This window comes from Pimephales promelas, chromosome 4 (assembly GCF_988280905.1).
Source record: "Pimephales promelas chromosome 4, fPimPro1.hap1.1, whole genome shotgun sequence".
Taxonomy (NCBI): domain Eukaryota; kingdom Metazoa; phylum Chordata; class Actinopteri; order Cypriniformes; family Leuciscidae; genus Pimephales; species Pimephales promelas.
In genome coordinates this window covers 8,849,151-8,870,412 of record NC_142772.1, presented here as the reverse complement: position 1 = coordinate 8,870,412, position 21,262 = coordinate 8,849,151, and the positions used below count along the sequence as shown (strand labels likewise).

At 36.2% G+C, this 21,262-nt stretch overlaps 1 protein-coding gene across 1 annotated transcript; it reads left to right on the top strand.

The window, feature by feature from the left end:
• The first annotated feature begins 2,251 nt into the window (after positions 1 to 2,251).
• Positions 2,252 to 16,697, top strand: alg9 (ALG9 alpha-1,2-mannosyltransferase). The gene is made up of 15 exons (XM_039662412.2): positions 2,252 to 2,442; positions 3,165 to 3,300; positions 4,489 to 4,623; positions 5,881 to 5,951; positions 6,066 to 6,154; positions 6,289 to 6,424; positions 8,624 to 8,711; positions 8,894 to 8,999; positions 10,990 to 11,112; positions 11,268 to 11,422; positions 12,714 to 12,843; positions 13,050 to 13,197; positions 14,573 to 14,702; positions 15,354 to 15,484; positions 15,876 to 16,697. Exons 1-15 carry the CDS (start codon positions 2,267 to 2,269, stop codon positions 15,997 to 15,999), a joined length of 1,878 nt encoding a protein of 625 aa, XP_039518346.2. The 5' UTR covers positions 2,252 to 2,266; the 3' UTR covers positions 16,000 to 16,697.
• Positions 16,698 to 21,262: the final 4,565 nt, after the last annotated feature.

The following is a 21,262-nucleotide window of genomic DNA, read 5'->3' as shown; positions in this document are numbered from 1 at the left end:
AACAGAGCAAGGCGACCATTTGAACTTATAAAACTTAAACTTTGTTATTTTTAAAAAAAAATGAGCAATCGTTTCACTTGATAAGACCCTCATTCATCGTCTGGAATCGTTTAAAGCCCTTTGAACTATTTGCAGTTTGCACTGAAACTGTCTTTTGGACCTTGAACCGTTTGGTTCCCAGTAAAGTGCATTATATGGAGAAAAATCCTGGAATGTTTTCATCAAAAACCTTACTTTCTTTTCGACTGAAGAAAGAATGACATGGATATCTTGGATGACATGGGGGTGAGTAAATTATCAGCGAAAGTTTTTTTTTTTTATTTAAAGTGAACTACTTATTTCAATTTTTTATGGAAAAATTAAAATATTGCTTACATATTGATATCCAAGAAATGTTTACAAATTTAAGTGGTACTGTTAATTTTCCTTGTTGTTTAATATGAATTAATTTAGCATGTTTAGGGATCTCATTTAATTGTGAAACTTGGATACATAATTATTCATTATTAACTGCAAATCATGTAATCGGATGCATTTTTTAAAAACGTTCTTTAATATTTTTACAGGTTCTTTGTTGTGTATGTTTACAATATATCTGAAGCTGCATTTGATACTGTGATATTTCTGGAATGTCTATGTGTATGATCATTTGTGACTAAATTGTATTGTTGCTTCAAAGTGTGTCATTTCTATTCTTCTGGCAGTAGAGTCAACTAAACAGGATCAGAAAAATAATGGCTTGTCAGATTACTTAAAACTACAGTAACCCGCTTGATGCTTAAACTGCTGGTGTAACTTACTGCTTAAGCAAAAAGAGGTAAATATTTTGTTTCGGGTTTTTTCTGAACCTGAAAGGACACCTGAATTCCAGCAAAATGTGTGTGTGTGTATATATATATATATATATATATATATATATATATATGATATAAAGACCATTTGCAAAATGATTACTATCTTAGACTTGTATATCATTGCATCTAAAAATGAACCCACACTAGTGTAATATTTTGTTGCAAACATTTCTAAATGGTCTACCATATGGTCTATCATTGAACAATTTTTGGAAATAATTGAAGTGTGTAGCAGTTTTTTTATTATCATTTCATGTATCATGACACAAACCAAACTATTTATCATGAGACTATGCTCTTGTTCGAGAATACAGAGGGCTCATCATTGGTGTAAAATCTTTACACTATAACAAAACAGGAATATGTTTTTTTTTTAATTGGCAATAATCTATCTAATACTAAAAATGTGGAATTTCACATGTAGTTGTTTAAATGTACATTTTTGTCCATTTGCATCGATATTGCATATCTAATATAGAAAACCACACTAACCAAGATTAACATGGTATTATGAAACAATGATAAAATTGTATCTAAATGAACTGGTTGTATATAAGTTAGGTTGTTATAAATGATTAGGCCAATCTAACTAATTTTATGGGGTAAATACCCTTTTAATGTTACAGTTGCAAAAAAAAAAAAATAAAAAAAAAAATTAGTTACTACCAGTGTTGAGTGTAATGTATTACTATGTAATGAATTAATTATTGTAATTTAATTACTTTTCCTTTGAAAGAGTAAAGTAAGGGATTACTTTTACTTTTTGTGATATCTTACCTACTTCTGATGTTTGCATTAAATACTGTACCGAACAATTAAATATAAGGCAATAGGCAATAGTGGATTTAACATAAAAAATTAACATCTAATGTAAAAATGTATGTTTTAATGTAATCTTCACCTTCAAATATTTTGGTCAGTTCAAGAATCATTTACAAATAATTTAGTAATTTAATTACACTGTTTAAAATGTAATTAGTAGTAATTAATAACTTATGGTTTATTGCCATCTAATAACATTACTGTACCATAATACAATGGTACTAAGTATTAGGCTAATACTGATATTAATCTAATTAATTGTTCAGCTGGCTTAGATAATAGCCAAATGTATTGAATGAGAAAAGGTTTATATTAACTGTGTAATGAAATGTTTGTATATATCGAAAAACTTAGTTGTAGTAAAAAGTAAGCTACTTTGTCAATGAAAGCATGCTCAATTGGTGTTTGCTTCAAAGTTATGAATTAACATAAACTTTAAAATTAAAATGGAAAAAAACTGGTAAAAAACTAATTCAAAATACCAAAACCACTAAAAAACATAATAGTTTTTCTATTATACTAATAATGTAATATTGGTAATGCTCGCCATCCGCGTGCTCTCCGTCGACCTGCGCTGCGCGTTCGGCGTAATGATGACGTCACGCGCGGCCAGTAGAAACATGGCGACGAAGAGTCTCCGTCAACGCAACAGACGGGGAAGCAAACAAGATGCCAACAACGTGAACAACTCACCTACCACTGACAGCCGAGCGACAAAAGACGACAAATGTGTTGAGGACAATAACTCTAGTGACCCCCGAAATGAGTAAGTAACCATAAGCCAGTCCAGCTGACGCGCGGTGTAACATTGTGTAGTGTTGACAGGTCGCTAGCTCGCTAACGTCAGGCTGTCTGGATTTGCGATTAATAGGCTACCAAGACAGATGCCAAAGCAAACACATGAAATATTGACTGACTGTCTAAATAACATGACGACATAGAAATACTAAAATGTATCTAGGTGAATGTGTCCGATGTAACATGACGGTTTTCATTCATTCATTCAATCATTCATTCAAAGGCAGCTCTTCTACCGGTATGTAAACGCTGATCAGCGCTCCACAGAACAAACAAACGCTGAAAAAGAAGTTGTGTATACAATGGTCGTTCTTTTATAATGAATGCTTGTTATTAATGAGCTGGAATACTTAAGTGCCACCTTTTCAGATTTGCCTATTAGTATGTTGTTTGATGCTGTGTAACGTAAATCTCAGGTGCACATCCGCGCATGTCCAATTTCATTATCTTCTTACATAGTCATTAGCAGAACAGGAGGAATAAAATGACACTCCATTGACAGTTTTGTCTATTTGTATATGCGAAAACCTGAAATTTCTCATGCTTACTATATTAATTATGCTTGTGAATGAGTTTACTGTTTTAAATACTAAATAAATTAATGACAACCTTGTGCTCTGTTCCCATATTGCTTATTAGTTTGCTCCCAGATAAGCACATTAGCTCCTATCCCCCGACTCTCCATTACAGGTCATCCAGTAAGGGAGGACAGGTGTGGGCTCCTGAGGGCTCCACAGCCTTCAAGTGCCTGGTTTCAGCCCGCTTCTGTGCTGCGCTGCTCAGTAACATCTCTGACTGTGATGAAACCTACAATTACTGGGAGCCAGTGAGTTACATTTTCCTAGTTCACATTTTTTTTTTGTTAAGCTCTCAGGATACAGTAAAAAAACCATCAACTCCCTGGGGCTAGTTGATGGTCCTGTTGGCCTGGCACTACGTTCTCATTAAGTCTTCCTATGTGCTTTGTGCTTTGCACACTTTGCTTGCATATATTTAAGAAATATTTTCATGTATATACTGTATAGACTTATATATAATTTATATTATATATAAATATTAATATTTTATATATAAATAATATTTCCTTCTTAAATATACATGCATTTCTACAGCTTATAATCATCTTTGAATTCAGCACAATAATGGTGCAATTTGTTTTATAATTTAAAACCATTTAACATGTATATATTATAACATGTTTAACATTATGTATTATATTGTGTGTGTGTGAAAATTATGACACAATGGTGCAAAATGTTATTTGTTTATAATTTTTAACCTATTAAATACTATAACATATTTACATTTAAATGTATTGAATTGTATTTTTTCTTATGATGTAATGAGAAAATATTTACAGGACAAGTTAAAAGCTAAAATACTGGTCTAACTGGGACAGCAGAAAGCGAATCCTTATTGTTGAGCCCTGATCTGTGTCACTGTTGTGTCCCGTGATGCCCTGGAGTATAATTCAACCCATACGCCTTATTCACGGCAGCGCCATCTTTGATTTTTAATGAGAATGAAAGCGAGGCTGTGAGGGATAGACTTGCATCTCTTCAATGGGTTGTACTGTTATTTAATGTGTTTTCGGATTGTTCTGCTCATGAAACACTGGAAAAATATCTTTCCAAGAAATGTCAGTTGACAAAAAACTTCCGACAATGTAAGCTGTGGAAAATTGTAAGTAATCTAGCCACTTTATTCAGCTTTTTACAGCGGATGCCATTGGAAACACGGTAAGTCTATCCCTCACAGCCTCACTTTCATACCTGTCATGGCGCTGCTCTGAATAAGGTCTATCAGCGACTGTCTGGGTGTAGTTCAGATTCAAGAACCTTTTATTTGTCTTCTCTAGAAGGTTGTCATGTCTTTTCCTGATCTAAAAACCTTATGAATGTGCCATTTTACTGAATTTCAACCTCCTTCTGAAAGCTACTCATTTAAGTATATAAAAGAAAAGTACCAAACATTCTTAAAACATTCTTTTTATCTTTCTCTGTTTGCTGGTCAGACTCACTACCTGCTATATGGAACAGGGATGCAGACATGGGAATATTCCCCGGCCTACGCAATTCGTTCCTATGCGTATCTGTGGCTCCATGCCCTTCCTGCCTGCTTTCATGCCAAAATATTACAAACCAACAAGGTAAACTAGTCACCAGCGCCAAACTAGGTACAAGATTGGTTACCAGTTTTGATTCTGTACTTGTAAGCATTTGTAAAGGTGAAGGATATTTCTTTGACCAGTGAGATGGCTAGAATGTAAAAATCAGATCTCAAATCTGAGGAAAATAACCCTGGGAAACCTGTGGTTCTACTTATACAACTCAGTGTAATAATTATTTATTTCTAACGATGAAAAAGTATATTTCTTTTTTTTTTTTTTTTTGTAATTCAACTTTTTTATTGTTCAACAGTCAAAACATCAGAGTACATCACATTATTCAGTAATCACCTTTGCAATTACACACTCCACCACTAGTCCCCATCAGTGGAATACAACCAAAACAAAAGCACATGAAAAATAAACAATTATTTTCTTATTACTGTTTATTTGGAGTGCAATTTTACAGTTGAGTTAATCAACTCTTAAGTCTTTTCAAATTTATTTTTTAAATAGCTTTCAGCTGTAATCTAGAGTTTAACATTAAATTATATTTACAGTAAGCATTTTGCAGACACATTTATTCATAGTAAATAGTATATATTGTTCAGTTGTGGTCAATTTTCTGTACACTTTGCAGAATCTGCTAAATGTTGATTATTTAAAAAAAAAAAAAAAGAGGGATTATAAAAAATGCATGTTATTTTTTTATTTAGTACTGTCCTGAATAAGAATAATTGTTTTGAATACATATAGTCCACAAGATGAAATAATAGATTTAAAAAAAAATTTAATGACCACGTTTAAAAGGTAACATACTCTTAATTATTAATACTGTATGTCGGTGTTGCTACCTAGATATCCACAAGTGTTTTTTTTGGTGATGGTTGTCCTGAACAGTTAGACTGAGGGATGCAAACTTTTAATTTGAACATCAGCGTAAATTGTACTTATTTTGTCTTCTAAGAAGCATGTAAGTATCTTCTGTACCTTCTGAAGGGCAGTACTAAATGAACAAATATATTTAAACAAAATAAGATCAGTTTATACATCATCTTCATACAAAAAAACAGTTATGGACCAGCCAGGTAACGTCTCTGTATCAAGAATCAGGCTTATGTAAACTTTTGAATGGGGTCATTTCTTTTTATTAATTCAGCTATTATTATGTCTAGTGTTTTTTTTGTGTTTTTTTTTTTTTTTTTTTTTAACAAAATTGTCCAGTCATTATATGCTTTCGTAGACATGTGAAGATGTAGAACTAATCATGTAAACTAATTTGCTGATGTTCCTATTCAGGTCCTTGTGTTTTATTTCCTGCGCTGCATGTTAGCATTTACCTGTTGTGTGTGTGAGCTCTACTTCTACAAGTAAGTGCAGCATACTACTTATGGCACCTCAGTATTGGGCTAAAATAAATGAACTTTACAGTGTGTGACGAAATAAAAGTGGTTTAAAGATCTGATGTCATGGGTCTTACACAGGGCCGTGTGTAAGAAGTTTGGCCTGCATGTGGGACGGCTTCTGCTGGCGTTCCTTGTCCTGAGTGCAGGGATGTTCTGTTCCTCTGCAGGTGAGTCATATTTGTGGCTTATCTGCTTGATCACATGGAATTTAGATATTAGTTGTAACTTAATTTTTTTGACATATTGTGTATATTATATTATATTGAGTTAATGTGTGTGTTTGTGTATGTGTTATATGCAGCTTTCCTCCCCAGTACGTTTTGTATGTACAGTACTGTGGTAGCAATGACTGGCTGGTTCCAGGGACACCCGAGTCTGGCTGTCCTGGGTATTGCAGCGGGGGCCATAGTGGGCTGGCCTTTCTGTGCCCTTCTCGGGTAAGAAATGGCCAACCATTTATATTTTGTATTTCGATAAGCAGGGTCAAAAACCTGCCATGAAACTGTATTTTGCATTACGAATATATAAAAATTAATATTTTGTCAAAATGAGAAGAATTATTTGGCTGATTTAATTTTCTCCACATTTTAGTTTTTGGGGGCTTAAAGTGTTCCTATTATGCTTTTTCAAATAGTACCCTTCATGCAGTGTTTAATATAGCGGTTTGTAAATGTAAAAGGTCTGCAAATGAGAGGAGGGGTTTAGATCTTTCTCTTTGAGAAAGGATGTGATGCTGCAATGTATTTTATGAAAAAATTAAAGTGTTTTTGTCGTTTGATGCATGTAAACTTATTTATGAGGCCTCAAACACAATAAGGAACCTTTAAAATAATAAGATAGGAGCATAATAGGATCTTAATCCCATATTATTTCCAGCACATGTATTTTATGTAGGGCTGTGCAAAAATTAATTGCAATTAATCACATCCAAAATAAAACTCTGTGTTTACATAATATATTTGTGTGTGCTGTATATATAAATACCTATGCATGCATCTATACATTTAAGAATTGTTTGCACTTAAATTCTGTACGTATATATATATAAATATATAATCTATATTATATAAATATAAATATTTTATATATGAATAACACATTTTCTTAAATATATACATGCATGTGTGTGTATTTATATATATAAAATAATTATATACAGCACACACAAATATATTATGTAAACACAGACTTTTATTTTGGATGCGATTAATCGCAATTAATTTTTGCACAGCCCTAATTTAATGTAATCACAACTGAAACCAATTTTCTAACAGATATTATTTTTAACCATAATATTGTCTATATAAACTAATGTTTAAACCTTTGGGCCAGTAAGTTTTTTTTAAAAAAGAAAGAAATTAATACTTAACATTGAATTTATGGAACGTGACAGTAATGTTACACAATTACTATTTTTAAACGTTTTTCTTTAAAAACGTACTCAGTTACCTAACGTAACCTTGGTTCTCTCTAGAGAGGGAACGAGTATTGCGTACGTTTAGCTTACGCTACAGGTAAAGTGATCTTTTCTTGATATATTAAAGCCAAAAATTATCCTTAATTTTGTATTCTTTGTCAACACTGCAGCAGCCAGCAGACCTAGAGCAGGCTGACTAGTGCGCTCATTGGCTGCTCTGCGGCAACTGCTGCAGTCTACCACTGAGCCTGGCGTGACGTCACGCCCAATGGTGGCGCTTCATGCCCACTACGCATCACAGCCCTCTCAAATGGGTGTGGCTTAGCGTATAAAAGCACGGCTCGGAGGCTGCTTCCCTGGTTTCATCATCTGAAGCGAAAATCGCTTGTGGCCAATTACGCAATACTCGTTCCCTCTCTAGAGAGAACCGAGGTTACGTAACGTTGTTCTTTTGTAAGAGGTTCTCCCGTATTGCGTAAGTTTAGCTTATGCTACGGGAACCCCTTGTCAACGCCGTACACGCCAAGCATCCACTCTATGAGTCCCAGGGAGTCCGGGGAACACTGAAAAGTGGGAATTCACCGGCCACCCAGTTGGGTCGACACGTATATACATAAGCACCCATGGGAAATGCAAAGCGGCGCCGCCGGGCTGCATGTTGCGTATCAGCCCATATAAATGAAGCTCAGCCAGGAGAGCAGCAGATGTCGTGAATGGAAGTTCCACTGGACCATGCCCACAATGAGGCCATACCTGGAATGAGCCCTGATGCCCAGAGGGCATTGCAGACCTTTTGACTCCGCAGCAACAGCGTCCTCGATCCATCTGGATAGGGACTGTTTCGAGGTGGCGAGGCCCTTGTTTCGCCCACCAAATGAAACGAAAAACTGTTCAGAGCGTCTGAAAGGGGCGGAGAGCATAATGTAAGCTCTCAGTGCCCTAACGGGACAGAGGAGGCTGTTGCTGCTCTTGCTGTCGGATGCTGGCAGAGCCAACAGAGAAACAATGAACAATGCAAAACATAGTAATAAAGTAATCGTCAAACTGTAGTTTAATCTATTAATTATCCTGCAGTTCTCTAATGAATGAAAATAGTATAGTAATGGTTTCATTTACTCTCAAAAGTCAATATTTACTCACTTTTGGTGAAAAGCCATAAAAATATTCCTGATCCTCCAACTAAGTGAATTTAGGATCTGTTTACTGATTGATTTTGCAGCATACCCATTGCCTTTGACTTGCTGTTGCTGAAGAAGAAGTGGAAAAGTTTTATCACGTGGACTCTGGTGGCGTTGCTGATCTTTCTGGTTGGGAAACTCCAAGATCTTTCTGTCTTTCTGAATTGTTTTTGTGCCCTTTTGATCTGACTTGACATCAGACACTGAGATCTTATCAATAGCAAAATGGCATTTTAAAATTAAAAAAAAATATCCAGAATCATTTTATTATACTGACATGTTAACACTTATCATTGTTATTTTTTTTGTAGGTCCCTGTTGTTGGAATAGACAGCTACTATTATGGCAAGCTAGTGATTGCTCCTCTGAACATAATACTATACAATGTTTTCACTCCTCATGGGCCAGATCTCTATGGTAAGCTTCAAATTATTTGTATATACTTCTAGAAATTATTGACTCATCCTTAAAGGTGCTGTATGTAATGTTTTTTTTTCCTGTACTAAAGCATAAAAGTACCATAATATGTTTGCCAAGATTTGGGAAACATGCTACGTTCAAATGCTGAATGCTACAGCCAGTTATTCAACTTTGAAATGTTTTTTCAATGTCAGAATGTCTGTTTTTGCATTGTGTGAACCCTGACCACTGCAAATTTACCCAATAGTATTTCGACACCCCGGGTTGCCAGTTGGGAGACAACAGCATATTTCAGCCTTTGAAGCTAGCAAAAAAGTGGGTCAGAGATTCCAGTCTTTACCTGACCTGACCTACAAAACCTGAACAATAATAGCATTGCAAAAGTACTGTCTACATTAGCTGATCAACGTACAGTGCAAAGGCCATTGCACACTGAGTACGAAATTTTCGTATGCGTTTTTTCGTGTTCGTCAGCCTAAAAATTCGTCACGCACAGAAACCTTGCACACTGAGTCCGATGCGTATTTATTAAACCTTTGCGGGAAAAAACGCAAAAATACAAAATGGATTCGTCAAGCAGTGAGGATGATCTTGTTGTCCTCTCTCTAATTGAAAAGAGAAGAGAAAATATTACGTCCATCCAATCCTGAAGTTGCGCTGAGAGGAAGCACTTCCTTATCAATGAGTTGCGAATTTATCCCGAGCGATTCAAAAATTTACCTCAGAATGTCAGTGGAACAGTTTGATGCTTTGCTTGCGATTCTGGAGCCTTATTAGATCCGAAATTTCAATCTGATTGAAAGGGGAGGTTTATTCCTTTCATAATCCAATCGAGAGAAGAGAACATACTTGATCGAATTGAAAACCGAAACTGAAAGCACTGTGCATATGTGCAATGATGTGCGGAACGAGCTCCATTGACAGTGAACGAGCTCCCCCCCCGGCCCTGAATTGTCAAAAAAGCTCTCAAAATGCTGGCTGTGGATGCGAAAAATGCAGAAAATCGAACCTGATCCGAATTTTTTTATGATGGACGAAAGTTTCGGAGGCGGTGTGCAAGCGTGAGTGACATAACGTGAGGTCTTTTTTTTTTTTTTTTTTTTTTACGTGCGAAAATTTCGAATGCGAATTTTGGACTCACGCTGCCTTCACACTGGCAGTTGAAATCAGCTCCGTAATACGCAATACGTTCCCAACGGACGTCGTACTACACAGTGAAAAGCGTCGGACGCGGGTAGAACAAAAATGGCGGAGAGATTAAAGTTTGATTCTGTCAGTTCTGTATGATCTCTCTGATTAGGGTTATGCTGCGTGAGGAAAGTTGCTCAGGACGTTGACATGTCAGGTCGGCTAAAAAATGTGATATAGTGGTCAATAGTTCAATGTCTACCTTCAATTTAATTGTATTAACTGCCCTTATAAACGTTAGAAAGTCATGAAAATAAAAAATGACATCACAACTTATCGTTATAAAATCAATATTTATTTTATTAAAAGTTAATAATTCAGGTTTGTTTATCAGTACCATAGCAACGCTCAACTTCCGCTGGAATTGTCGGATAGGAACCGTCCGTAGCTTTTCGCAAGAGTTCAAATTTTTGAACGCATCCGGATGACCAACGGACACGATTTTCTTCGCACCGCACTCGGTCGGACCCGTTTCGGACCCATTCGCATGCGGTCTGCGAATCTCCATAGGAAATGAATGACTTCCGGTCGTTTCGCAGCCGCATCGGAGCTGATTTCAACTGCCAGTGTGAAGGCGGCGTCAGTGTGCAATGGCCTTAAGGCTCGTCGCTTATAACTCTTCAATATTTTACATTTTTACTGCAGTACTCATTTCAACCACTAGCTATCAATATTACATACTGCACCTTTAAAAAAACAAGAATAGTTTACAGTAACATGATAATTCTTCTTAGTGCCGTCAGATGGCATCAGTCATCAACAGTTAAACCTTATTGCTGTGGTTTTTTTTCTCTTACAGGCACAGAGCCCTGGCATTACTACTTTGTAAATGGTTTTCTTAATTTCAACATTGTGTTTTTGTTGGCCCTGTTTTCTCTTCCTCTCACGGCGCTTATGGAGGCACTGCTTCAAAGATTCAATGGTAAGAAAGAATAATGTGTCTTTGACTTGTTTTTTGTTGTTTTCTTCATTTAAGTCCTTAAGTTGCCAACTAAAGCTCCAACAAAATAATTGTGACATGTTGGTGGCGTACTGGGCATTCTGTTAATCTCATGTTCCTTATTGTATAATTTGCAGTTCAGAACCTCGGCCGGCCGTACTGGTTAACACTGTCTCCAATGTACCTATGGATGCTGGTGTTCTTTACTCGTCCACATAAAGAGGAGCGCTTTCTGTTTCCCATCTACCCTCTCATCTGTCTGTGTGGGGCGGTGGCACTGTCCTCGCTGCAGGTTAGAATTGCTTCTGCATGAAACAGAAGTCTTCCCTGTTGTGACGTATATCCCAGTGAAACAGCTTCTCGAACAAAAAAAAATGTAGGGCGGGGCTTGATTTTGTCATTGGAATGTGATTGGATCATTGTTTTCTATTGCTGTGATCTTGTACCTTGGATCTTGGATCTTGTACCTTTATCTTGTATCTTGTAAACACATCATCAGAGATGTTGTTGCAAGAGTTATTTTAATAAATCATTCATAATAGATTAAAATAAGGATTATCAATTTTTATTTCATAGTGACTAATTATATGGTACTGAATGGTTTGTATGATTTGTATACTGAACAAAAATAGTCTTTTAGTGAAATATTATTACATTTTAAAATTATTCTTTACTATTTTAATATATTTCAAAATGTAATCTATTCCTGTGATGCAAAGCTGTATTTTCAGAATCATTACTTCATTCTTCAATGTCACATGATCCTTCTGAAATCAGTCTAATATGCTGATTTGGTGCTCAAGAATTATTTTTTTTTAAATGTATTTAATTATTTATTTATTTGACAGGGACAGTGTAAATTAATTAGCATTACTGCAAATGTACTAGAATTAGCCAAAAGGCTATTTTTCATCCATTGTCCCTGGACAGATGTTAATATTGTCTACCTTAAAAAAAACATTACAAGGAAAAAACTTTACAAGGAAATTACAAAATATAAAAACAATAAAACAATATAAATCGCTAAATCCTTTAGGTAAATACAGTGTACAAATTCATTATATTATCAACATTTTGGCAAAATATAAATGTTGAAAACAGTTACTCAACAAGGACACAGATGGCAGCACGATCAGGTCAGGAGAAATTATATGCTTATTAGTGCTGACATGACTGGTGTAATATGAGCCAATATAATCATCAGTTGTGCTGCTTAATATCTTTGCGAAAACCGTGATAGTTTTTTTTTTTTTTGTAACATTTATAAACTTTTCTTTACTGTAACTTTTGATCAATTTAATCCATCCTTGCTGAATGGCAAATACTAATTTGCACATTAAATATTAAAACTGCTTTCAAACTTTTGAACAGTAGTGTGCATGAAACTTGAAGATTCTTTTAAAGAATATCTTTGTATTTGCATTAGCACATGTCCAAAAACTACAGAGAACTGCACATCTTTATTAGCATATTTCCCCGGCGTTATGTAAATTAGTTTGCGGGTAAACCTGCATGGAATTTGAATGCAATACTTACATTTATTCTCCCTTTTAAACAGTTTTCTGTCTATTTTATTCATATAGAAGTGCTATCACTTCATATTCCAGCGCTATCGTCTGGAGCACTACACCATCTCCTCCAACTGGCTGGCTCTTGGCTCTGTGCTGTTGTTTGGAGTGCTCTCACTGTCCCGATCTGTGGCCCTTTTCAGAGGTAAGGACAAATCATTTAAGGGCTCAACAATAAACATGTTGAGAGAGATTTGGGCCAATTCGAACGAAATATGCCCCTAAAGGTAGGGTAATATAGCTGATGAGGTTGATAAAAAAAATGATAAAAAATGTACCTATCTTTACCTTGTGCAGAACAATACTCCATTTGTGATGTTTCTCTCACTTGGGGTTATTGTGTGTGTTAAGGTTATCATGCTCCGCTGGATTTGTATCCAGAGTTTCATCGCATTGCTAAAGACCCTGCAATCCACACTGTTCCAGAGGGAAGACTAGTCAATGTTTGTGTGGGGAAAGAGTGGTATCGCTTCCCCAGCAGTTTTCTCCTGCCCAACAAGTGAGTTTGAGTTCTGATGAAACTCTTAAAAACTATACATAAATATATACTACTGTTTAAAAGTTTGGAGTCATTAACACTTAAATGAATACTTTTATACAGCAAGGACACATTAAATTGGTCACAAGTGACTCTAAAGACATATAATAATGTTACAAAATATTTCTATTTCAAATAAATGCTTTTCTCTTCAACTTCAAAATTGTTAATAAATAAGCATATTTGAACTAACTCTAAAGGATCATGTGACACAGAAGACTGGAGTGATGATGCTGAATATTCAGCTTTGACATTACAGGAATAAATGACATTTTAAAGGGGTCATGAACTGGCTTTTTAAATTGTATTATATTGTTGTCTGAGGTCAACTTATGACGTTCGCTTGGTTTTTGCATTTAAAAACATCAAAATGAATAAGTAATAGGCTATTTTCTACCCTAGTTTTGAGCCTAGCTCAAACAGTTTTGCATAATATAATGAGTTTCAACTGACCCGTCGATGCACGTGGGGGAAATTGTTCTGAAAACTTCCAATGTTGGCAACCGGAAAGATTCACCCATACATGTTCGACCCAGAGTCCGTGTGTTGCACAATTTCTGTCAGATCCAATATAGACGGCACAGCACCGTTCTTTACTCTTAATCGGTCTGCAAATCCAGTCTTGTTTACAAAACAATCCTCAGTGAAATGAAGCGAACAGACGGACAATGTTTTACCCTCATCAGCTGGAACATCATTAAAAATTGTACATGCTAATTGCCTATTAGAATCCAGAGGAAGCTTATTCAGCGACTGTCTTCTTCCACAAACAGGCACTGCACAATAGTTTGTATTGCTCGCTCGGTAGCTTGATCCGGTTTGTCATCGTGAAGTAGGCCTATGTTATTTAGCTATGCATGTAATGCACGAATCGGTGGGCGGGGCTAAACCGGCCGTGTTGAAGTAGGAGTTGATCTTCTTCTGCGGGGGTGGTGTTTTATCCTCGTTGACGTCATAGTTCCCCACTTTTAAAAATGAGTCGTTTGCTGGGGCTGGTGTCAATAAAAGCTTTTATTGGACTAACAAGGACGTTTTCAGTTCTGAAACTTACAGGATATTCTTGTAATATGATGACCTCTTAGATGTCAAAAGCTCAAGGAAAATTTGATTTCTCAGTTCATCACCACTTTAAAGTATATTGTGATATATGTAACAGGTATCTTAAATTCTAATTATATTTCACAATATTAGTTTTTACCTATATTTTTAAATAAATGCAGCCTTGGTGAGCACAAGAAACTTATTTCAAAAACATTCAAAAATCTTATGAACCCCAAACTTTTGAATGGTAGTACATTTCTGTGATATATACTAACTATATCTTATTCATTTCAAGTTGGCACTTACAGTTCATCCAGTCAGAGTTCAGGGGTCAGCTACCTAAGCCATATGCCATGGGTCCTGATGCCACCTGGATACTTCCATCAGACATGAATGATCAGAATCTTGAGGAGACGTCTCGATATGTGAGTGACCTAACATACACTTGGGACTTCAATTTTGTTTTTTTTATTCAATCTCTTTTCTGTCTAATATGTTAAAATGAAAAATGTTTCTTGTCATCTTAAATTCTGTTAAATTATAACATTTTCAATTTAAAATAGTTAAAAAACGTGTAAAGTAAACATTTGTTAAAAAAAGTAGTTTGCATTATTGGATATTGTTTTCAGTCATTTAACATTTCTATAATGAAACGGTTGTCAAATATTTAGCTACTTGCATCTTATCATGCACTCGCCACGTTGAAATTGGCTCTGATCTTCTGTGATCAGTGTGGACTGCCTTCTTTGATTTGATTCGTCATTGCAATCATTTTGAAATTGAGGAGCGCTGTTAGACCACTGAGGCAAACAAGCCTAAAAATGAAACTTAAAACACTTTTTGTCCCCCTCAGTGTCTATGGTGGTTACACAGCCCTGCTCTATACTTAGTTTGAATGCCATTTTATTTCAGAAAATCAATTATTCAGCTCTATACACCCCTTTTTATATATTGTTTATAAATGCATGCACAAATTAAAGTCAGTGTCACTTATTTACAACCTTGTCTCTGCATATATCAGTGTTGTAGCTGAATGTGAAGTACATATGTCATTTTCCATGTTCTCTGGCTCTCAGGTAGAACTGAAGCAGTGTCATTACCTGGTGGATCTGGCAACAGAAACAGAGGCCCCTCTTGAACCACGATACGCCACTAACAAAGACGAGTGGAGCATTGTTGCCGACAAGCCTTTTCTAGACACTACCAGGCAAGTCTTTAGTGGAGGAGTATATGGGCATTTTTCAAAACGAGTGGAAATTTGTTAACATACAAGAGACACTTGTGGGTAATTCATTCAGAGTAAATTAATTCTGCTCTAAAGAGTCATTGAAAAGTGTAGGCTGTGTGCTTATCCACTAGAGGGCCTGCTTGTCCTTGTAAAGATACTTATGACATCATTCTCAAACACTCATAATGAATCGTTGTGACACAGGGTGTCTTATCATTCCTGAAAGAGATTATCCTTGACCCAATTTATCAGTAATGAGCTCTGTGTGTCTTTATTGCCCAGTTCATCATGGCGAAATAAATGTAGAAATGGCTATGAGAGTGGCACTATTTTGTGTATATTTCATCCTTTTCGTGTGTCTCCCACACAGGTCCAACAGACTCCTCAGGGCCTTTTTTATCCCGTTTCTGTCTGAGCAATACACAACCTACAGCAGATATGTCATCCTCAAACCGAAACGACTCAAAAACGCCCGGAAAAGAACGCAAGCCTGACCTGCCTTTCCTGCTATTTTTTTCATAATCTCACCCCTCCATAAGTCATGTCTCTTGCTGTGCATCATCAGTTGGTCCCAAGATGCTCCTCCACAACTCTTTCTGGCACACGTGGGATTGTTCTTGTGCGTTAGTTTGAATGAATGAATGGAATGAATGTATGTCAAGAGTTTGTTTGAGCAACTTCATCGAGTCATGCAGTGTCAGCCTGTATGTAGACATCAGCGCCGCTGCCCATCCTGTGGACTGTTTCAGCACAGAGCATGAATGCCTTACCCATCTTCCCCGATCATCTCCGCTCCATTCCATGCCTTCTGTTCATTCATTCCTGCGTGTGCTTCTCTGCATCTCTCTTTAGATGACCCTTTAAGGACTACAGTCCGTCATCCGTCATCCTTGATCTGGGACAATGAACTGTACTCCATGAATGCAGACCCAAACCAGATCTCATGTGTCCAGAGATATGAACTGCTGTTCATTTGTCCTGTTTGAGGCCAGCCTCAGAACCTCAGGATGAAAGTTGCACCAAGAACTGAAGTTTTTCTTCAGTTCCATCGTCTGGAAAAGTGGACGTTGACTGTGAGGTCAGACTGCAGACCAGAACAATTGAGTGTTTACATTCCAAATAATGTTTGTCATCTGAATCATATCAGTGTTAACTGTGATTGAGTCAAATAAAACAAGGCTATCTTAATGTGTGACCGTTTCAGAGAGGTAATTTCTGGAATGGATGCATTAATATCGGTTGTCTTTGTGAACTTCAGGGTTTTCCTGGTTATTAAAAACCTGGAATTGTTATTTCCTAGCCTGAAAAAGTCATTCAATTATGTAAAATCGTAAAAAAAATAAAGTTCTTCTCTGTTCCAAACAAGTAAATACATTAAAAAATAGAGATTTTCTTCTAAATTTCATGTTCAATTAAAAAAATTTAAGTTGCTTTTTTCATGGTTCTGCTCTTCTCCAAAAATATACAATAATTATTATTTATTAATTTATTAATATACAATAAGTATTATTTATAAAATATTTTTCAAAACAATTTATTACATATTTAAAATCATTTTTTTTTTCTAATTAAAATAAAAAATATATATTATTTTATGTATAAAAATGTATATATTATCACATTTTCTATCTAATTTTAAATATATTTTGAAAAATGTCCTAGTTGTGCTTCGCTGTAAAAATACTAAATATTTTACTTATACAAATATATTTTTTCTTAAAATAACCAAATAGTTCAATAATATTAAATATTATGTAAAAATAAGTTGTTTATATTTAAACTTTTTTAGTAAAAATATAAAATATATGAAATATAAAAGTTTAAGCAAACTAAATTAATTAAAAGTCCCCTGATGGACAATTAAAAATTCACTCCACGCAGTCTTAATAAAAAAACTTCAAAAGTGTCAAATTCAAGGTCAGATTTTGAAAATATATATATATATATATATATATATTATTATTTTTTTAAAAATGAAAATTGTCATTTTACTCACCCTCAAGTTGTTTCAAAGCCATATGAATTTCTTCTACTGAACACAAAAGAAGATATTTTGAAGAATATGGGTAACCAAACAGTTGATGGACCCCACTGACTTCCAGTATTTTTTTCCAAACTATATATGGAAGTCATTAGGGCTCATTAACTCTGGTTGTCCATATTCTTCAAAACATCTTATTTTGTGTTCAGCAGAAGAAAGAAATTCATATGGGTTTGGAACAACTTGAGGGTGAGTAAAATTACATAATTTTCATTTTTGGGTGAACGTTAATTAAGAGAGTTTGCTCGCATTTGTAAGATGTTTTTGAGTTAAGTGCTGCAGTTCCAGAGACTCATTTCCAGTATGTGCCATTGTTGGTTCTGTAGAGAGAACATATGTACGCTGTGGTGAATCGATTGTGGTGGTGGGTGTGTGTGTAAACATGCTGAGGGCAATGAATGTGTGGCTCTTGGGATTATTAAACTGTCTACACTGACGACATGTTAAGCCCCACAACACTACAGGGAACTCTGATCCTTTTTAAATCCTTGCGTTGACGCTACACCATGACGCAGAACCCCCTTTGAATCATAGCTGAGACATAGTTTTCCAGGCACTGTTCTATGCTTCATAGTTCAAATGTAATTTACAGTTAAGTGGGGCAATGATCCAGAATTTTAAGTGTATGCTCTTTAAGGAGGTTGTATAGTTTTCTATTTATTTTAATGCCATTATACTGATGTGATGCCTGAAGTAAAACGGTTTGGGGTGTAAAGAAATCTAGTATAACAATATTCAAGGCTTCCTACAGTCTTAAGAAAATCTGTCAAAAAAGAAATTTTGTTGTTCACGCCTGGAAAAGTCTGAATAATACTTATAATAAGGGTCTTATTATGCTTTTTCACTTTTTCAGGTTTAGTTAGTGTGTAATGTTGCTGTTTGAGCTTAAAAAAAAGATCTGCAAGGTTACAAAGCTCAAAGTTCACTCCAAAGGGAGATATTTTATTTAACAGAATTCACTTTGCAAGAACTACAATGAACTACAATGGGGGGGTTGAGCTGCTGCTAATTCTTGATTAAACATTTTTGTAATTTTTTAAGTTCACGAAACTAAAAAAAAAACATACCTTCCCCGACTTCCTAGGTTGTCTACTGATTTTTAGGTGAAGGGTTTGGGACGGTTTTGGCGGGAAAATCCAAAGGATGTGATGGTTACATGTGGACCTGAATGTCTGTTAAGATATGAAATGAATGCTTACAATATTTACATTCAGGATAATGCCGAAAGAGCTGTTCTTTTCCTTTCACACAGCTCGTTGATCCCGGGAAATTGCCAGAACGCCTTCTGTGTGAACGCAAACACGACCCAGTATTGATGCTGGGTTGGGGACCTAGTAACATTGCCATGTTCAGTCCCGTCACATCAATGTTACGTGTCTAACCGGGATTTTTATGGGTTGTGTACTCTCTGATTCCCAGGGGTGGTAAAAGTACTCAAAAGTTATACTTGAGTAAAATTATAAATACCTAAATAAATAATTACTCCAGTAAAAGTAGAAAGTCCTCCATTCAAACATCACTTGAGTAAAAGTACAAAAGTATCCGATCCGAAAAGTACTTAAGTACCGAAAGTAAATATTCAAATAAACTGTAAATATCAATAATTAAGCAGTTGTCAATTGTTTGGGGAGTGATATGCAATGTTTTATTTGAGCAAATGATAAGATTAGATACTGCAATGAAGAATTTCTTAGCTAGCTGTTTATAAGGCATTTTGTTAGCTAGCTGTTTCAATATGAAATCACTTGGCTAACAGTAACATTAAAGCAACACTAAAGAACTTTTCCTCTGTGGTCGCCCTACAGGTTGGAAGCGGCATAGTCCGTTACCGCTGTTGTAAATAATTTAGCCTACCGCAGCCTACTGTCGCGCACTGTTTATCCACTGTGTATCCAGAACCGACTTTAGAGTGAACGTTGTCCAATTGTAACGCTTGCTGTAAAGTCAGATTTGTAGTTTTCTCATGTCTCATTAGAACTACAGAAACACGACCCGATCTGGCAAACTTATATAATGTCATTCTAGCAGATATAGGACCAAAGTGCCTTTCACCCTGTTACGACTTGATGAACCACTGAAACGATTTTGGAAACATTATTTTAAGGTAAAAAAAATCTTCTTTAGTGCTCCTTTAATGTTAACTCACCTCAATGTGTTTTCTCAGATTTGAGGGTGAAGTTTTGAATGCTGAAATTTCATTCACCCGTGGCAGGCAAAGACAACATTTCAGCCGATATAAATCTCCCTTGACTTCAGGGAGAATTCGAACATATTATTGATTATGGCCATGGGTGATCCCTGTCGGAAATCTTGGAACACACCAAGCCGACGCCGACGAACTAGCGCTGATGAAAGCCGACTGTGTTGTTGCCTCTCGTTCGCTCTCGTCGGGGTAAAAAGCTGCACTTGAACACACTGATGACTACAGGCAAGAGGACTGAGACGTTCTGCGCCTGCGTGCAATGACCCAACTGTCTATTTCTGCAGATATATTAGTCTATATTCGTCATTCAAAAAGGATAACCGACGCTGCCGGCGGCAGATACACACACTGTAGTGTAAACAAAGCAGCGCGTGCTTACCGTTTTGAATATCAATCCTGCTAAACGCTTTCTTTATTCCACTCCGCTCATGTTAATATTGAAATATTCGCCAACGAACACTCAGGTAAGAAGACGTAACATATGAACAGCCTTCTATCTTTACCGTTTTGACCTCTTTGGTTGCTGTTTTGCTTTTATTCTCGTGCACTGACTCTTTCACTAAGCTGAACAGCCAATCAGATTTCTCTCTTTCCCCGTCTGCCCAACGCCGATTCAACATGTCGAATCGGGCGAAACAAAGCTGACGAGGACTATTTTCAGCCGACGGTACAGAACCGTGCAAAACACACCGAGGAAACTTAGTCGGCCGACCGTCGGCTTGGTGTGTTCCGGGCTTAACAGATTCATCTAAACATCGCTCTCAGAAGCAGCGTCGAGATGTTCACTGCAAAAGTATTTTCCACTTTTTATTTCTAACATGAAGAATGTAAAAGAACTTTGCCATGAGTATATTGGGGCCTTGAATCTCGTTCAGTCTCTTGTACGTTTGCATGAGCGATACGTTTCTGGCTGCAGTTCTCTAAATAGCCACCGGTGTCGCTATAACAAGAGTTTCTGTAATTCTACAACATTCATTTTTACATTACATATAGATTTATAATATTATGAAAGTCAGATTTAATTTCATTCATTTTATATTTTTGGTAATTAATGGTAATTAGTGAATGTTTGTTTAAAATACCATCCAATGTATGGCTTATTTGATCTATATTAGTTTGGGCACTGGCATAAACACATCTGTCCCACTCATTATGTGTCAAGTCCACATTTAGGTCAGTTATCCACTGTCTGCAAGGCCTCAGATATGATGAGAGCAGGTAAGTGTATTGGCCTGACCATTTGCTTCTCCATCCCGGCAGGATCAGCCACCTGTCGCTGCTGTCTTTCGGCAGACTAGGCGGCAAAACCAGGAATTACTCAGCCTTTTAAAACCGTAAGCTGTTTTTATGCTCTGTGGCTCTGCCCTTGCTCATAAAAATGCTATTTTGAGAAGCATAAGATTGTTGCTTGAAAATGCTTCATGCGTCCAGGGCTCCAAATTGATGTCATGTCACGGTGATGGTGATCTGAGTTCCCTTTCCAAACCCGCACAACAACAAAAGAAACTATAAG